Source organism: Panthera leo, chromosome A2 (genome assembly GCF_018350215.1).
Source record: "Panthera leo isolate Ple1 chromosome A2, P.leo_Ple1_pat1.1, whole genome shotgun sequence".
Lineage (NCBI taxonomy): Eukaryota > Metazoa > Chordata > Mammalia > Carnivora > Felidae > Panthera > Panthera leo.
In genome coordinates, this window is record NC_056680.1 from 123,601,084 (window position 1) to 123,621,522 (window position 20,439).

The 20,439-nt window shown below is 40.7% G+C and overlaps 1 protein-coding gene across 2 annotated transcripts in view; it reads left to right on the plus strand.

The window, feature by feature from the left end:
• Window positions 1-20,439, plus strand: part of BMPER (BMP binding endothelial regulator) — a 253,459-nt gene that overhangs the window by 157,726 nt on the left and 75,294 nt on the right. For both annotated transcript variants that reach the window (XM_042921845.1, XM_042921840.1), the window contains exon 12: window positions 16,008-16,337. In XM_042921845.1, the coding sequence (XP_042777779.1) occupies window positions 16,008-16,337 (330 nt within the window). The remainder of the gene's footprint in view (window positions 1-16,007; window positions 16,338-20,439) is intronic.

Below are 20,439 nucleotides of genomic sequence, written 5' to 3' on the forward strand. Positions count from 1 at the left end.
TTCCTGCTTTGTCAAAGATGAGTTGGCCATACGTTTGTGGGTCTAGTTCTGGGGTTTCTATTCTATTCCATTGGTCTATGTGTCTGTTTTTATGCCAATACCATGCTGTCTTGATGATGACAGCTTTGTAGTAGAGGCTAAAGTCTGGGATTGTGATGCCTCCTGCTTTGGTCTTCTTCTTCAAAATTACTTTGGCTATTCGGGGCCTTTTGTGGTTCCATATGAATTTTAGGATTGCTTGTTCTAGTTTCGAGAAGAATGCTGGTGCAATTTTGATTGGGATTGCATTGAATGTGTAGATAGCTTTGGGTAGTATTGACATTTTGACAATATTTATTCTTCCAATCCATGAGCAGGGAATGTCTTTCCATTTCTTTATATCTTCTTCAATTACCTGCATAAGCTTTCTATAGTTTTCAGCATACAGATCTTTTACATCTTTGGTTAGATTTATTCCTAGGTATTTTATGCTTCTTGGTGCAATTGTGAATGGGATCAGTTTCTTCATTTGTCTTTCTGTTGCTTCATTGTTAGTGTATAAGAATGCAACTGATTTCTGCACATTGATTTTGTATCCTGCAACTTTGCTGAATTCATGTATCAGTTCTAGCAGACTTTTGGTGGAGTCTATCGGATTTTCCATGTATAATATCATGTCATCTGCAAAAAGCGAAAGCTTAACTTCATCTTTGCCAATTTTGATGCCTTTGATTTCCTTTTGTTGTCTGATTGCTGATGCTAGAACTTCCAGCACTATATTAAACAGCAGCGGTGACAGTGGGCATCCCTGTCGTGTTCCTGATCTCAGGGAAAAAGCTCTCAGTTTTTCCCCGTTGAGGATGATGTTAGCTGTGGGCTTTTCATAAATGGCCTTTATGATCTTTAAGTATGTTCCTTCTATCCCGACTTTCTCAAGGGTTTTTATTAAGAAAGGGTGCTGGATTTTGTCAAAGGCCTTTTCTGCATCGATTGACAGGATCATATGGTTCTTCTCTTTTTTTTGTTAATGTGATGTATCACGTTGATCGATTTGCGAATGTTGAACCAGCCCTGCATCCCAGGAATGAATCCCACTTGATCATGGTGAATAATTCTTTTTATATGCTGTTGAATTCGATTTGCTAGTATCTTATTAAGAATTTTTGCATCCATATTCATCAGGGATATTGGCCTGTAGTTCTCTTTTTTTACTGGGTCTCTGTCTGGTTTAGGAATCAAAGTAATACTGGCTTCATAGAATGAGTCTGGAAGTTTTCCTTCCCTTTCTATTTCTTGGAATAGCTTGAGAAGGATAGGTATTATCTCTGCTTTAAATGTCTGGTAGAACTCCCCTGGGAAGCCATCTGGTCCTGGACTCTTATTGGTTGGGAGATTTTTGATAACCGATTCAATTTCTTCGCTGGTTATGGGTCTGTTCAAGCTTTCTATTTCCTCCTGATTGAGTTTTGGAAGAGTGTGGGTGTTTAGAAATTTGTCCATTTCTTCCAGGTTGTCCAATTTGCTGGCATATAATTTTTCATAGTATTCCCTGATAATTGTTTGTATCTCTGAGGGATTGGTTGTAATCATTCCATTTTCATTCATGATTTTATCTATTTGGGTCATCTCCCTTTTCTTTTTGAGAAGCCTGGCTAGAGGTTTGTCAATTTTGTTTATTTTTTCAAAAAACCAACTCTTGGTTTCGTTGATCTGCTCTACAGTTTTTTTAGATTCTATATTGTTTATTTCTGCTCTGATCTTTATGATTTCTCTTCTTCTGCTGGGTTTAGGCTGCCTTTGCTGTTCTGCTTCTATTTCCTTTAGGTGTGCTGTTAGATTTTGTATTTGGGATTTTTCTTGTTTCTTGAGATAGGCCTGGATTGCAATGTATTTTCCTCTCAGGACTGCCTTCGCTGCATCCCAAAGCGTTTGGATTGTTGTATTTTCTTTTTCGTTTGTTTCCATATATGTTTTAATTTCTTCTCTAATTGCCTGGTTGACCCACTCATTCGTTAGTAGGGTGTTCTTTAATCTCCATGCTTTTGGAGGTTTTCCAGACTTTTTCCTGTGGTTGATTTCAAGCTTCATAGCATTGTGGTCTGAAAGTATGCATGGTATAATTTCAATTCTTGTAAACTTATGAAGGGCTGTTTTGTGACCCAGTATATGATCTATCTTGGAGAATGTTCCATGTGCACTCGAGAAGAAAGTATATTCTGTTGCTTTGGGATGCAGAGTTCTAAATATATCTGTCAAGTCCATCTGATCCAATGTATCATTCAGGGCCCTTGTTTCTTTATTGACTGTGTGTCTAGATGATCTATCCATTTCTGTAAGTGGGGTGTTAAAGTCCCCTGCAATGACCACATTCTTATCAATAAGGTTGCTTATGTTTATGAGTAATTGTTTTATATATCTGGGGGCTCGGGTATTTGGCGCATAGACATTTATAATAGTTAGCTCTTCCTGGTGGATAGACCCTGTGATTATTATATAATGCCCTCCTTCATCTCTTGTTACAGCCTTTAATTTAAAGTCTAGTTTGTCTGATATAAGTATGGCTACTCCAGCTTTCTTTTGGCTTCCAGGAGCATGATAAATAGTTCTCCATCCCCTCACTCTCAATCTAAAGGTGTCCTCAGATCTAAAATGAGTCTCTTGTAGACAGCAAATAGATGGGTCTTGTTTTTTTATCCATTCTGATACCCTATGTCTTTTAGTTGGCGCATTTAATCCATTTACATTCAGTGTTATTATAGAAAGATATGGGTTTAGAGTCATTGTGATGTCTGTATGTTTTATGCTTGTAGTGATGTCTCTGGTACTTTGTCTCACAGGATCCCCCTTAGGATCTCTTGTAGGGCTGGTTTCGTGGTGACAAATTCCTTCAGTTTTTGTTTGTTTGGGAAGACCTTTATCTCTCCTTCTATTCTAAATGACAGACTTGCTGGATAAAGGATTCTCGGCTGCATATTTTTTCTGTTTAGCACACTGTAGATATCGTGCCAAGCCTTTCTGGCCTGCCAAGTTTCAAAGGAGAGATCAGTCACGAGTCTTATAGGTCTCCCTTTATATGTGAGGGCACGTTTATCCCTTGCTGCTTTCAGAATTTTCTCTTTATCCTTGTATTTTGCCAGTTTCACTATGATATGTCGTGCAGAAGATCGATTCAAGTTACGTCTGAAGGGAGTTCTCTGTGCCTCTTGGATTTCAATGCCTTTTTCCTTCCCCAGTTCAGGGAAGTTCTCAGCTATAATTTGTTCAAGTACCCCTTCAGCACCCTTCCCTCTCTCTTCCTCCTCTGGGATCCCAATTATGCGTATATTATTTTTTTTTAGTGTATCACTTAGTTCTCTAATTTTCCCCTCATACTCCTGGATTTTTTTATCTCTCTTTCTCTCAGCTTCCTCTTTTTCCATAACTTTATCTTCTAGTTCACCTATTCTCTCCTCTGCCTCTTCAAGCCGAGCCATCGTGGATTCCATTTTGTTTTGCAATTCGTTTAAAGCGTTTTTCAACTCCTCGTGACTGTTCCTTAGTCCCTCGATCTTTGTGGCAAGAGATTCTCTGCTGTCCTGTATACTGTTTTCAAGCCCAGCGATTAATTTTATGACTATTATTCTAAATTCACTTTCTGTTATATTATTTAAATCCTTTTTGATCAGTTCATTAGCTGTTGTTATTTCCTGGAGATTCTTCTGAGGGGAATTCTTCCGTTTGGTCATTTTGGAGAGTCCCTGGCGTGGTGAGGACCTGCAGTGCACTTCCCCTGTGCTGTGGTGTATAACTGGAGTTAGTGGGCGGGGCCGCAGTCCGACCCGATGTCTGCCCCCAGCCCACTGCTGGGGCCACAGTCAGACTGGTGTGTGCCTTCTCTTCCCCTCTCCTAGGGGCGGGATTCACTGTGGGGTGGCGTGTCCCGTCTGGGCTACTTGCACACTGCCAGGCTTGTGTTGCTGGGGATCTGGCGTATTAGCTGGGGTGGGTAGGCAAGGTGCACGGGGGCTGGAGGGGCAGGCTTAGCTCACTTCTCCTTAGGTGATCCGCTTCAGGAGGAGCCCTGTGGCAGCGGGAGGGAGTCAGATCCGCTGCCGGAGGTTTGGCTCCGCAGAAGCACAGAGTTGGGTGTTTGCGCGGAGCGAGCAAGTTCCCTGGCAGGAACTGGTTCCCTTTGGGATTTTGGCTGGGGGATGGGCGGGGGAGATGGCGCTGGTGAGCGCCTTTGTTCCCCGCCAAGCTGAGCTCTGCCGTCCGGGGGCTCAGCAGCTCTCCCTCCCTTTGTCCTCCAGCCTTCCCGCTTTCCGAGCAGAGCTGTTAACTTCTGACCTCCCAGACGCTAAGTCGCGCTTGCTGTCGGAACACAGTCCGTCCGGCCCCTCCGCTTTTGCCAGCCAGACTCGGGGGCTCTGCTTGGCCGGAGAGCCGCCCCTCCGCCCCGGCTCCCTCCCGCCAGTCCGTGGAGCGCGCACCGCCTCGCCGCCCTTCCTACCCTCTTCCGTGGGCCTCTCGTCTGCGCTTGGCTCCGGAGACTCCGTTCTGCTAATCCTCTGGCGGTTTTCTGGGTTCTTTAGGCAGGTGTAGGTGGAATCTAAGTGATCGGCAGGACGCGCTGTGAGCCCCGCGTCCTCCTACGCCGCCATCTTCCGGAACCCCCCTCCGTTACTTTACAATTTCTGGCCATGGGTTGGTGAAAAGCTGAAAGAGGAGCCTGAGGTTATCAGGGGTCATCTTTTATCTACCACCTGTTGTAGTCCATACAGGGCGTAAGTACTTGGTAAGTTCTGATGGTTTAGTTAACAGTCATCATCATCATCAAATAATAATGGCAAGAAATGCAGTAGCAGCAGCAGCAGCAGCTAATATTTATTTAGTGTCCGCTGTGTCTAAACACTTTCGTGGGCTGTCTCGTTTGATCTTCTTTATTTGATACTCACAGCCATTTTATAGTCAAGTGATGTTATCAGCTCCATTTTAAAGCTGAGGAACTGAGGCTTAGTGGTTAAGAAGTATGCCCAAGGTAAGTGTGGAGCCTGAATTCCTATAGTGAAATCCGGCCCCAAGGCCCAGGCTGGAATATCTACCGTTGCCTTATTTGTCATTTTATACAGTTTAACAACCAGTTGCAATTGGGAAAGGAAGAGAAGGTCCAGAGGGCTTTATAAAGGTTAAGGATTAGAAATTGGAGAAGGATGTTAGGAGGAGTTTCCAATTTAATAGCATTTCCCTCCACCCTACCCTGGAGGAAATGCCCACTTCAGGGCCCAGGCTTTCATCTACGTGGTGACACCTCCATGCCTGCTTGGGTGCAGAGTGGTGATAGTTGGTGTTCTCTGTACTCCACTGACAAATCATACTGGCTTGGTTTTCCATGTCCACTCAGTTTTCCAGATTCCACCCCACCCCTCACCCCCCCGTCTGGCAACTCAGGGTTGAGGTATTTTCAGTGATAAGTGAAGACCTTTCCAAATTTTCATACTTACGGTATTAAAATACTATAGTTTTAAACTTGAAATAACTGTGTAGAATTTCCACCAGGAGTAAGAAAAAAGAGTAGAGTTGCTCTGTCACTCAAACTCATCACCATTTCAGCACCAAAGAATTGTATAAATGAATGAACCTTTATTATGGGGTCAACCTTTTCACCTTCCAGGTGAGGAAACTGAGGCTCTTTGGTAGTATTAACTAGAAGAGCTGAATGAGAACCTGTTTTGTTGTTGTTGTTGTTAACTTTCTGGTCCAATATTCATTCTTACATAACATATGGCCTCCTTGGGTCTTTGCTTAGGAAAATATTCTTTATTTTTATTTTTTTAATGTTTATTTTTGAGAGAGAGAGACAGAGTATGAGCAGGGGAGAGGCAGAGAGAGAGAGGGAGACACAGAATCTGAAGCAGGCTCCAGGCTCTGAGCTGTCAGTACAGAGCCCCACCTGGCTCGAACTCATGAACTGTGAGATCATGACCTAAGCAGAAGTCGGACACTCAACCGACTGAGCCACCCAGGTGCACCAGGAAAATATTCTTTTTTTTTTAATGTTTATTTTTGAGAGAGACAGAGTGTGAGCAGGGGAGGGGCAGAGAGCGAGGAACACACAGAATCCGAAGCAGGCTCCAGGCTCTGAGCTGTCAGCACAGAGCCTGACACAGGGCTCGAACCCACAAACCGTGAGATCATGACCTGAGCCGAAGCCGGACGCTCAACCGACTGAGCCACCCAGGCGCCCCTGAAAGAATATGTTTTGAACAGAAAGAGATATATAAATTCATTACTAGACATCTGGTACATTTAGTCAAGGCTGCCATCTTGAATTTTGGAAAAAGATGCATATACCCGGTTTTGACTGAAAGAACTGGTGACCAAACCCCCTTAGCACTGGTGTACCGAAAATACAGTGAAGTGACCAAACAAACAATATAGACCCTAGATTCTGAAATGAATATTTCACTTTACAGAAAACACTGTATAATAAATTACGCATTACTGTATGCAAAGCCGAGGCAGATTTATTCCTCTCTGGAGGTCACGTCTACTAAGAGCAAAACAAGAACAATAAAAACTGCTACATCTCTTGCCACTAAAATTGGTCCTATTGCCAGTAAAGATTTATTGGGTGTAAGTCTGTGTCAGTCTGTGTTGTGATGAACATTCTCTGTGTATCCTGTCCTCTGATCCTCACAATGATCCACGGAGTAGAAGCTCCATTTTGCAAATGAGAGATCTAAGAGTCTGAAAAATAAATAGGGTGAGGACAGCTGATACGCTGCTCTATGGGACTCCAAAGCCAACACTTATGAGAACTATTCTATGTTCTCTGTTGACTACATTTTTATTCGTTTAGAGGTTTGCCTCCAAACATACATGAAGTTTGCCAATTTCTTTTCTCTCTGCATGACTAGCGGCTTCTGTTTGAAAGCACTTGTATTTGCTCACCTTTTAAAAACGTATCTACATTTGTGAGGTCACTTAACCTCCAGTCTCTTGGGTTACAACACTTGAGTTCTAACCTTCCCTGGGAGTTTGGAGAAATGACTCACTAGCTGCACTATGTAGTTCCCTTTGATGTGAAGTTTTTATTTATGAGTACTATCATTCTTTCTTCTGATCACAATCCCTTCTTACTACTCTCCGCCCCCAGCCTCCTCGCCCCTGCTCCGCTCCTCTGCTCTGCCTTTCCACATCTGTCCTGAGAACACATATCTCTTCTCCTTTTATTTTTCACCTTCTCATCCTGTGAGCTCACAGCTCTGCCTCCACAGTACCCCTCCTGGAGTTGCTCTCTCATTCACGTTTCTGATTTCTTAGGACCTTCACACACGACTTCTTGACAAGATGCTAATAGGGTAGATCTCAGCTCCTAATTTTTTTGGAGACCACATTCTTCCAAAGTACTGCATTTGAATTTTATTAACAGTTGCTACCATTGATTCTCCTAATTGTGTTGGTTGGGAGTTGGATGGAGAAATGAACGGCTGATTCCAACCCCTATCTGTTGACTGAATTCTGGCACCCCCATTAACCCAGCTGCACAGATTTGGGGCCTTAAGGTTATTTCTCATCGTTTTGGCCTTTGTCCCCCACGTTGCTAATAAGTCATCAAATCTGCTTGATTGTCTCTTTGTGTTGTTTTTCTAATAAATAATTCCCTTCCCATTTCCATAGCGGCCAGAGCTTTAACCTATTGACTGCAACTAACCTCTGTCTTTTCTCCTTCAGCCCTTTCTGTAGGGCCCTGGCCTTCACAAGAACTCCGGCTTCCTTCACTGTCTCTCGCAGTTTCCCAAAGTTTGTTTTATAAAACACTAGTGCTGAGGAAGAGTAATGAATAATATTTCAAAACAAGCTTCTGTGATTAAATACATGATGAAAATGCTGGGTCAAGTAAACTTAAATATGTCTCTTTGCTGCAGAATTGGCAGGGTCCTTTATATGCCAATGTGCAGGGTAAACTTTCAGGAGGGTGATAGAGTATGGAGTACCTCCTGAACTAATTTGAGCCGCCGAGATTTTTTTTATTTCTACTTATTTTGGCAGAGTCACAGGCAGGATTGATGTTTCATAGGAAACACATTAAGGAATGTTGGTTCTTTGGAATACATTTAAACTTTTCATGCTGGCAATAAATCTCAGGCCAATTTATTTAGACGTTTTGGGTGTCTCACATCTCCCGAAGTAACTCCCCACTCTGGTCAGATTGGTGTCCTGCTCTTCTTCTGCAAGCTGCCCCGTGACTTGATTAACATTCTTCTTTTGGCCTAGAAGGCTTACTCTGTTGTAGCCCCAGATCTACACTTTATATGTCTTTTATAGATGGACTCAACTCACGTTGTCTTTTCAACAACAAACATGTATGTTTTACATGTATGCTTATATGTCTTTTATAGATGGACTCAACTCACGTTGTCTTTTCAACAACAAAACATGTATGTTTTACATGTATGCTGCAGTCTTATCCAGCCCTATTTTCACTAGCAGTGGATATGGACTTGCTGGATTTGCATACTATTTATAATAATAAAACTAATAGTAACTACTCTTTGAGCATCTATTACATTCTCAGCGCTTTTCCAATACTGTCTTTATCTTTATAACCAATCTGCAAGGTAATTGTTTTTAGAACCACGTTATAGGTGAACAAACTTGAGGTGATACTAGGTAGTCTGTGCATGATTTTGTAGTCTTTAAGTGGCAAGACTAGGATGCAAACCCAGGACTGTCTTCAATGCAACATATTTCATGTTTGCAAAGCTCTAAAGTGAGATTAACTTAGCGATGTGAAGCCCACCTCTTTCAGCTCAGGTGCACAGCCCTCAAGTGATAAATAATAATTTCTAGTTTATAGACAGCAGACATATTAAGGTCAGAGCTTGGATGGCAAGAGAGACAAAACTGAATCTTCTCTAACAAGTTTGGTGAGTTTCCAGTATTCTGGAAGGCCCTCTGGAGGAAATGGATAAAAAGCTGGTACAGACCCTGAGTTTAGGAATGTGTAATGTAGTTGGGGAGATGAAATATAAACATATCAAATAAGAGAACCATATAATATCATTTATAATTAACTTCTAGATAGTGTTCTTAAGCTAAAGGTGATGGATTCCTTGATCACTCTTGGGACAGAGAGTCCATGAACCTCTACATTTGAGTGGATATGTTTCTGTGCATTTGGGAGGAAGAATGTCTCACACATTTCTTCAGATCCCCAAAGAGCTTTGTAATCCCAGCTAGTTAACGACCACTGAGCAGGATGCTGTGTACAGGGTATAAGTGGAGGCATCAAGTGGTGATGAGGAAGGCACTGGCCTCAGAGCTGCAGAGCTGGGTTGGACTCTGTCTTTACTGCTTTTGGCCGAGTGACCACGGGCAACATGGCAATGTCTCTGAATGCATTGCTAAGAAATTAGGGTAATAATATACAGCGTGCAGAGAAGTAGTGAGGATTAAAGGGGATAGCCAAAATGTGGAAAGCGTCTGGCATGGTTCCTGGCATAAACTAGTCACTTTAGACTACTCACCTCAGCTATCACCAAATGTATCAGTCTCCTATTGCTGCTATAACAAATTACCACAGACTTTGTGGCTTGAGACAACACATATTGTTCTGAAGATCAGAATCTGAAGTGGTTCTGAATGGGCAGAATCGAGGTATCAGCAGGGCTGTGTTTCTTCTGGAAGCTCTGGTGGAGAACCTGTTTGTTTGTTTGTTTGTTTGTTTGTTTGTTTTCATCTTTTTTAACACCTAGAGGCTTTTAACACCTTTTTGGCTCGAGACCCTATTCTGTCTTCAAAACCAGCGATGGCAAGCTGAGTCCACCTTGTGCTATGTCACTGTGACGCTCATTTTTCTGCCTTTCTCTTTCACTTCTGAGGATGCTTGTGATGATGTTCATCCTGCCTGGATTATCCAGGATAATCTCTCCATCTCAAGGTCAGCTGATTAGCAGCCTTAATTTCATCTGCAGCCTTAATTCCTTTTTTTTGAGAGCATTAATGAATGATCCAATTAGTTAACTGGTTAAGAAAAATCCTGTTGATAACCTGCTGTATGTTAGTCATTACCCATCTATTTTAGTAAGTTCAGTGTGGGCAGTTTAGCTTTTTCTACTAGCATGTATTCTTTAATTAATTAACCCATTCATTCAACAAATATTTATGGATAGCTAACTTGTATTATAGCAGGCATTGCTGTGAGTAATGCAAGATGAATCCATGTAATACGTATGTATATACCTCCAACTTACGAGGAAGTGTGCCAGGCACTGAGAACAGAACTTACATGTAAGGAGTTTAAAACCTGATTTGGGAGTTAAGGGTACGTTCTAACTATAAGTTATGGAAGAAATTGATTTATCATAAGTCTGCAGTGGATTTGGTGGTGACATTTTTAACCCTCAAACTGAAAAACATAATGCATCTGTAGGATGGAGCATTTGAAGTTAAGGCTGTCCCAGATAATCTGAACCATTGGTCAGTTTTGCTTGGGGGACTTAGAGGGATGCTGCGTCATTGGGGAAGGCACTGTGCGGAGTTGGCATTTGAACCAGGAAGTGAAGGATCCATGTACTGTGAACTGCCAAGTGTGGGACAGGCATAGGCTACTGCAGGGGGGAAGGTGAGAGGAAGCACTGGGCTCCGTTGAGGAGGCCCTAGAAAGTCAGCCATGGCTTTGGGGTTAGGTGTATTTCAGATTAGATCTTGAAGGTATGGACTGCTTTCTTTGATTTTCTGTTTGAGACTGGTGAGTGTATGGAAAATATGTGAAAAGAACTTTACATTCTTAACGGTATCCCTACTCAACTTAATATATGTGTGTGTGTATATATATATATATATATATATACACACTGTATATTCCTATATATATATACACTATATATGCCTCTATATATGTATACATATATATACACATATATATATGTATATATAGTGTATATATAGGTATATATAATATATACTATATATATGTACACTATATATACTATATACACTATATATACGTATATACATATATATACATACATATCTACATATATATATGTAGATATGTATGTATATATATGTACATACATATCTACATATATATATATTATATATGTAGATATGTATGTATATATATGTATATGTATGTATATGTATATATACATGTATATACATATATGTATATATACGTATATATAGTGTATATATATATATATATATAGTGTATATATATGTATATATAGTGTGTGTGTATATATATATATATATATATATATATATATATATATTAGTTTCAGGTGCCTATTCAACTTTTGAAAATCAGTTTTTCTTATATAGATTTGTAAGTCTGTCTGGTGAATTATAGATTTGTAGAAAGAAACCTACTACCGGCTTTCTGCTCACCCTCGCCCCCATTCGCACAGTAAAGTTAGATTAAATTTTTAGTTAAGAAGACAAAGATGCAAAATTTTCTAGGAATCCAGGTGCCGCTTGTTGGAGCATCTGTTGGCCCCTGGAGTGCGCAGGGCAACAGCTGTCAGGGACACCTGTGCGTGAGGCCAGAGCCTCCTGCATGCAGAAGTTCAGTTTCTGCTGGGGCACTCACAGCCTTTTTATGTCAGAGGCTTACGTCATGTTCAGGAGGAGCGTAGACCAACAGCATCAGGGCTTGTGTTAAGGGCAGTGTTTCTAATCCCACCCTTTCCCGGTTCTTTACCCAAATTTGGCACATCATCACGAAGCTTACCCACCTGGGGTTCCCTGCATGACCCAAGGACCCAGAGTCCCACAGGGCCTGATTCCCTGCAATTTGTGTTGAGAAACGTTTAAAACCGTTTTTTATTTGATAGACTTTCTTGGGGTTAGGACACTTCTGGAAATGTGCTGATCTGTGTGGTGCTGTGGTGCCATGAGTAGGGGAAACCCTCCTCTTTGCAGGAGAAAAGGACTGAGGATGAGAGTCATTTTCTATGTTTTCAAAGTGATTTTAATGACTGGGGAAATCTTACGACATGGTAAGTGACGAGGAAATAAAATTTCATGTACAGGATAATCTTAACTGTGTTAAAATACACATACACACTGCACACACACACATACACACACACAATTGTAAACGGTGGTTATTTCTTGGTCGCAGAACCATGAATGATACTTTTTTTCTTCCTTTCTCTTTTGTTTTTGTTTGGTTGTGTTTTGGGGAGAGGGGTTTAGAGTCTGTTTGATTTCTCTTACTTTCTTTATAACATTCTGTATAATTTTCCCTTAATTTTATTTGACTGATGTTTTGAGAATAATCACTGCTCTCAGAAGGAAGGCATTTCATTAGAATAAATATACCAGTGGCTGAAATACCTATACCTGATGAGGTTAAGAGAAAAATATTGGAATTATGTTTTTAGAAACAGCCTGACTCTCTTAATTCTCGTTGCAATCTTATTAAAGCATGGAACATCAAAGCAATGTGTTTTAATCCAGTGTTTTTAATTTTGTAAGGCAAATATTCTTATTCCAAAAGTATACCTAGTCATTGTAAATAATGAAATGTAATGTAAATAATAATGTAAATACACATAAACAAGAAAGAGGAAAATACATGTCACATATAATTCTATTACTTAAGAGAAGAAAAACCCACTCTTAATATTTGGGTTTATATACTTCTAATGTTTTTTTATGCTTAGACATTGTGTACATATGAGGAAAACAAACCAAACCAAAAATGACATTTGATGATTTTATTTAAAGGACTTAGAAAAAAACATACCACTACTTGTAAATTGGAATTTTTCTCTCCATCCTCTTAGACACATTCAAACAAGGTTAGTTATAGAATGGTCCATTTATCTAGCTCTAACCATCACTCCAAGCTTTCCAGAATAGTGTGACCAGACATCTGGACTTTTTGGACTGCAGCTCATTTCACTGGGTCTGCTGGAAAAAAAATGGTATGAGCTTACAATGTTCATTTGTGTCCCTTAAATGTTTGTCTAGCTTTTGTCCTTTCCAGCTAGGTGGCTTGTGTGTCCCTGGAGATTCGCACTTTAAGCCATCCTCCAGTGCACATGCTCATTGCTCCTGCAGGATCTGGCATGGGGACCTTGAGGTGCCAGGAAAAAGGGCCCAAGTTTCAAAATTATTTTAGCTCATGATACAAATGTCCCCAAATGCAACACATAATTCTCAAGCATCTTCCTCGTCATGAAATTTTGTTGGCCTCTTCTATCTTGCTGTTACACAGAAAAATCATTCTGATCTCCAAACCCCTCTCTTCCACAAGTTAGGGCCTCTTGAAAAATATCTTTCCTGACAGCCTTGTTCACACATGATTTCCCTTGCCTGGTCCCCCTGGATGTCCCTCATTGCTTTCTGCCCAGCTATGAGTAAGCTCAGCCTTCCCTGGGGCCACCATAGGCTATATATTTTCTGTTGTTTCTTTGAGGATTTGCTCAGTCATTTAACTGGTCTTATGTACAAGCGCTCACATTTTGACTTTAAAAACAAAATTATAACAACAAAAACAAAAAACAGAAAAGCAAAAGGAAGAAAGGAAGGAAGAGCATCACTCATGGTTCTGCCACCCAGAAATAACCACAGTTTACAGTCTCTGTGTGTGTGTGTGTATTTATTTTAACACAGTTAAGATGATCCTGTAGACAGAAATTTGTTTCCTATTTTTCACTTAACATGTCATAAGTATTTCCTTAATCGTGAACATGATTCATAAACTTTTTCAATGACTAGATAATAGTTCATGTTATGGATTTACTACCAAGGGCTTAGCTGTTTGTTTAATGTTAGGAGACAATCTAAATATCCATTTTCTTACAATGTATCCGGGATCAATAGGCATGTAGAACAGCACTAGGGGAGGTAGTGATTCCTTGGTTAATGCTAGCTCTTACTGGTTTTATTAATAATAATTTGGTTGCAGTTGTCAGAAAACCAGCAGAAGCCCTGGATTGTCCATGGTGCAAGGAGAGGATTGCCAATTGCAGGCTCTGGGCAGGTGGTGTAGGCATTTCCTCATCCTGCTCCCAGCTGAGAGAGGATTTCTTCTGGAATATTTCAGCTCCTCCATTAGTGCCTTGGCCTCTCCAGGCTGAGATCCATCTGTTTCAAGCTCGAAAGCTCAAAAGCCTTGATTGGTTCTGGGTGATTTCTTGGGTGTGTTAAAAACTCTGAAAAAGCCCTTCTCTTGAATTTGGTGCATCTGGTGGTCATGTGACAAGTCTTTTTGTGGCACACGATAGTATTAACCCAGAACTATAATTTTCCTGATGCCACTTGGTGGCAAGGTGTCCCAAGAACTGCCTTGCCCCCTGTCAATGAAAAAACCCAGCATTTTCATGCCAGGGAGAGATTCCATTTGTTAGAATGTGAGGGAAATGTGTGATGGGACAATTTTGAAAGCAATCGTGTGGAGAGAGGACTGGAACATGCATTATGGATTGGTTAGATAGGTGGGAACACTAGTTGGGGGTGGATATAGGATTAGGAAAGTGGGGGGTGGAGTTGGAGTCACAAGGAAAAAACGATTAAGGACAAGAAAGGAACAGAAATGGAGGGCAAATTAAAATTTTGTCACTGAGCTCTCAAAGCTTCTCTCCCCACCCTGGTCTTCCACCCTCTTCCCCCAAGTAGTGCCTTTTATATATTCCTTGAAGTATTTGTTCATTGGAACTATCCTACACACAAAAATCTGTATCTTTTTGAGCCTCTATGAGTTATTGACAAGGAAAGCTAACTTAGAACAGGCAGTTAATTTACCAAATTGCAAATACATGTGATTTATATGGAGTCCAATGTAATTGACATATGTAATGATATAATGTATCATAATACAAAACAACATTACTCTCCAAACACTTTAGAAATTAAAAGCACATGGTTGCCTTGGATCCCATTGGTCCTATCAGATCAGTTGGCACATCCTCCCTCTGTATTGACTTTTAATTATTCTCTTACATATTCAGAGCAATTGCTTTTAGGATAGTTTCATATTCTTGACCTATGCTGGTGTTAACTGGAAATTGATCTTTTGATTATAGTTCTTTCATCATGTTGGCTGCTTTACCTAAATGAATTCCTCATTTCCTGGTTGTTCATGCCTCCCTGAAAACAGATAAAAAATCTTTACGTGGAGAACAAATCAATGCCAAATATTGTTTAAGAAAAAGAAACGATGTTTAATTTTCTCTAAAACTTTTTGAGATGCTCCAAGTGTAAAACTTTACCTGGGTTTCACAAATATTTGAATGAATGGTATTTTGAAGTGATGAATGCATTGGAATTTCCTAAATCTACTAAATGATGGGTTTTACAATTTATTTTTCCCCAATTTTAGATTTTGATACACAGATCAAAATATCGAACCTTATATTTGTAAAAAACACAGGGACTATTAATTTTATTAGTACTTTGTTTCCTAGTGGTATTTAAACATGTATCTATTTGGCAATTCTATTTATTGGTCCTTAGTAAATACATGGGTGTTGAATATAATACCTCTAAAAAATGAAATACAATACCTCTAAGAAATGAAGACCCATGAAGACATTTAGAATACGATGTTTCCACATGTTTTTGAATCAGTTAAATGGAAATAATACTATTACTTTGCTCTATTGTCATTTATGTTGCTGCCATTTATTTATTTATTTATTTATTTATTTAGGTTTTGTTTATATGTGTTATGCAGTGAGGCCAGTTCTGTGCACAAAATTATCTTAGTTTTATTTCTCCATAGCTTATGTTAAGACCATAGTAGTATATCAAGGCTCCAAAACAGAGATGGTTTAAAAACTTGGAAGTGTTATAAATAACTTTCACGTATAAAAGTACCTGAAATATTGCATGCCCTGTGAGGTTTGGCACAGACTTTGAAAACAACCAGTTCTTTTTTTTTTTTTAAGTTGATTTCCACTAGTGCATCTCTGCTAAGACCCTCCCTTGCCTGGCAGGTGCTCCCTCCAGGTTTATTGCAGGGACCCCTGATTTCTCTTTGAATCCTTTGAATCCTTTATGACCTGCTTTTGTCTCTCACTCATCCGCAGAGCCTGGCGTTTGCACGGTATTCGGAGATCCCCACTACAACACTTTTGACGGACGGACATTTAACTTTCAGGGGACGTGTCAGTACGTTTTGACAAAAGACTGCTCCTCCCCTGCCTCGCCCTTTCAGGTGCTGGTGAAGAACGACGCGCGCAGGACCCGCTCCTTCTCCTGGACCAAGTCTGTGGACCTGGTGCTGGGTTCCAGCACCGTCAGCCTCCAGCAGCACTTGACCGTGCGCTGGAACGGCTCGCGCATCGCGCTGCCCTGCCAGGCGCCGCAGTTCCACATCGACCTGGATGGCTACCTCTTGAAAGTGACGACCAAAGCAGGTGGGCTTCTGGGTCCCTCTGGCTGTCGCCTCTGCCTCACGAACCCGCACAGCAACGCCGCCTCAGTGTTTCTGCAGCAGGCGTTGCCTCATCCCTGCTCACCAGGGCTTCCGCCTGAGACCTGGAAGATACCACAAAATAGCTGGAGAAATCTGCAAACCGCGGAGCCTTGCAGTCCGGCACCAGTCACACCACCCTTGTAATCTGCTGACATCTTCGTTCCGAAAATAGCACTTGTGCGCTCCAAATAACTTCTTTCTCATGTTTTGTTGCAGTTTTAGGACATTGATGTCCAGCTTGGAACTGTCAGTGTTTCTCCCAGCTCAGCCAATAATGTGCAGTTTCACATCTGTGAGGAAGAGTTTTCTTGTTAGCATCTGTCCAAGGAGGGGGGGGGGGGGGGGCGGGGAATCCTCAAAAGGAAACCACAAATGTGTGTGTGTGCAGATGGGAGTGTGCGTGGCTGTGTGACCAGCAGTGCTGTCCATTCTGGACCGTGGGGAAGGTACTTGCTGGGTTGATGTCTAGAACCATGAGCTCCACTGGAAGATGCTTAGGTTGCTCTGAAAGCACTGTCCCCCAGGCTTGGGTACACGGAGGTGCTGCCACTACTCTTTCTCAGCATCCCATGTTACTTGAGACCCACTGGGCCCTCTATTCCACTCCACTGTTAGACACATCCCCCCCAAGGCCAAACTGTTCATCGTTGCTAGCAGGTTACTCCAGGGGCTCGGTGAAGGCTCAAATTCTTGCCTGCGGGATGGCATAGCTAACGAGGCATCTTAGAAGCAGAACGCAGTCCTTCAATAGCGGCCCCCAAAATGAATTCAGCTCATTTACACATTCAATTATATCATGGTTCCTTCCATGCTACCTTTGGTTAATGCATATTTTTGGATATTGAACTTCATGTTCTCCTGGTGTATGCTCTTTCGGTCAGCAGGATACTTGAGGAAATCAGTATGTTTCTTGCTTTTTGTGTTTGTGAGAATTTAACAGTGTCAAAGCGTCAATTATGTTCCAGTTCCTTTAGATAATATGGATCCAAAAGGGAAATATTTGATAGAGCAGGCACTTCTGAAGCACTATAGAGTCTGTTCTCTGCTGTCCTTCAGAACCTTGTTAATTGTTTCACTTCAAGCCAAAATACATTTGACAAATTGATCTGAGTTTATGGAATGCCAGCTTAGCTAAACAAAGGCAGCAAGCCAAGGAGAAGCTTAGGGAGCTTTTATTTAGGGAGCATAACATGGTTGCAGTGAGAAAAATTTAAATATTAATGTATTGGAACATTCTATAAAGGGAGGATTCCCAACTTCACTTTGAATGTAGCAGGTGTGAAGAGATCTATTTATTCAATTTTAGAGGGCTTAGTCCTCCTCAGAAAATTCAGACACCTGTTGTTTTATTCAAATGCCATGTCACTCTGTAGACATAGGCCTCAGCTCATTCTTTTAACGAAGGCTACAGTTTGTGGCTCCCTGTAAATTGTGCACAAGATAGCTCATTATTATACAGCACTAATTAGAAGCACCTTGCTTATCTGTTTGCATGCCAGCTGAACACAATGGATTCTACTGATATGGAAATTATTGGTCAACCACAGCCCAATTTTCAAAGGGATCCTGGATACTGGAAGATTGCTAACAGTCTAGGAGGTTCGATACTGTTCCCCTCATAGCTGGCAATACCGTATGGAATAAGTGTACTCTTGTAAGGATTCCACATTGTAAAAATTAGTGAAAGGATGAGGCTGCTAGGAAAATAATAATAGATCATAAACACCATAATTAGATTAGTGACTTTAACTCTTCTTGGCCTTGAACTCAGTTTTACAATTTCCTTTCTTCTTTCCATCTCTATTACCATGATGCAAGTAAGTCATGTGATGCCCTTAATACCCAGCTGAATAATTACCCGTAGCATAAACTTTCTGCTTCCTAGGGAAGAACTGTATTCCTCTGGGCACTAACCGTGCTTTGAGATTATCCTATGAGTGGAACACTTCCATTTCCAGATACTAGTCTTCTCCCAAGACCAATCTCAGTCTGTACTACGCCTTAGGGATATTTTTTTTTTTTAATCACCTATTGATTGTCTACTTAAAATATCACAGTATATCCTTGGAGTGTTCTTCTCCCATAGATTATTTTTGTAATTTTGTAAGCCTCATATGATCAAAGAGAACTTTTTTCAAAATAACAGTTTATATCAAGCCTACAGCTCGGAGGCTGGGAAGTGGGGAGAAGTGACTCTTGGCCCCTGTGTTTTATGAACTCCGCACTTCATGACGGAATCATTTGGCAGAGGAGCACAGGTGGCCGTGTGGCTTGGTGGGATTAGGCTGTAGCTGCCTTACCTAATAACAACCGGGGTGGTACAGAGGGCACGGGGCTGGTTTAGTAGCTTGAGAAAGCACTGCCCACCCCCATCACACTCCTACCCCAACTCTTGGCACTTAGTGAATAATTTAAAAATATTTCCTTTCTGCCATCTGTTCACTTCATCAACTCTACCTGAGAGAGTTACGTCAGCTCCACCCGAAGGCATTAACACGTGGGAGTGTGGTTTTTTATTTTATTTTTGGTAGAGTTCTACACTTTATGAACCTGGAGACTATATATATATATATTTTTTCTTTTTTTTCCTTTGGTATAAAATCTGAACAGAAAAACCATCCATATTTAAGCATTACTATGGTATGTCTATAGATTTTGTACCTCCTCTGTCTTTAAGTTGGGCAACAGCAAAAGCAATAATGACCAAAAAAAAAAAAAAAAAAGAAGAACCAAAAAAAAACCCAAAACAAAAACAAAACAACAACAAAGCAAAACAAAAACAGCAAGAAAATAAAAGAACAATGACTTCTCCCCCTCAAAAAACAAAACATAACAGAACAAAACAAAAAAACACAACCCCAAAACCAGTGGTGTGGAGACTGTTCATACATTTGAAGGGTGAAAAACAAGTTGGTAAAACATTCACTGGTGAGAAGGGATAATTGGAAGGCGCTTTATGCAGTGGAAGGAATGTGGCTGCTGCTTACACCTCCAGATGGGACATGTGCTTTGGCTTTGGCCTTCTGACTCTGCCAGTTATTTCTACTCAGTTTCCCGTGCAGAGGAATTGGGAAACTCATCCCAGCTGTAGAAAGAACTAACCCCGGCCTCTCAAACACTTCCACAATGTTTTCATCTCGTAAGATGCCTATTTAAAATGTCTTTTGAAAGAGCAATTTCTTCATTTATAACTTACTCATTTTTTTTGCCTGTCACTATTGTAATTTACTTTGCATGGATTTTACTCACGTAGAGGGTAATAATAATCATGCAAACACATATGTATATGATATAGCAGTAGACAAAGCCATCTGTAGTTGGGTAAGTCATCCCTTAGCATTGGTCCGTGAAAATCCTCTTAATATAATAATAACAAAGGAAAGAGGAGGAAGAGAGAGTGAATTACAAATTATTCTCTTACTTTTGGGACCATGTTTTATGACTGAGAGGTCAAGAGTTTTGAGAAGAGTTTGCTAAAAACGGTGGGTCTGCATCTTCCCAGACATGCAACGGACAGGCAATCCATTGCATGAAAAGAACATAATGACTGGCTTGTCCACTGTGAGTTGATTTCACACGAACTCAGTTGCCCAAACTCTCAAATTTGTTATATCATTGTCAGTAATGATGTTGGAACTCCTTTGGATATAAATTCTCAACCATTGTGGCATTTGGAAGAATAGTATTTGCCTACTGTCTAGGAAAGAGATTTGCAGTTTGGAAAATTTTGCAACATGGAAAGTCTTTGGAATTATGCTCTAAAAGTTAGAATGCTGTATGGAATTGATTTTCTTCCCTCATTTCTCTTGCTGGGCAGCTGCCTGGCTACAGGCTTGTGAGGTCATGTTTCTTCTATACCTTAGAGAGTTTATTACAAATCATATTATAGTTTGCTTGTCTTTTTTTCAAAATTGTTATTTCAGTGTCTTAACTAGCATGAAATTCACAATTTCTCTGGCTTTGCAGATTCAACTCAAAATGTATCAATTTACAGGGTAATTCATTCATTTAGTGAGTGCACACTAGGTGCCAGATAATGTATT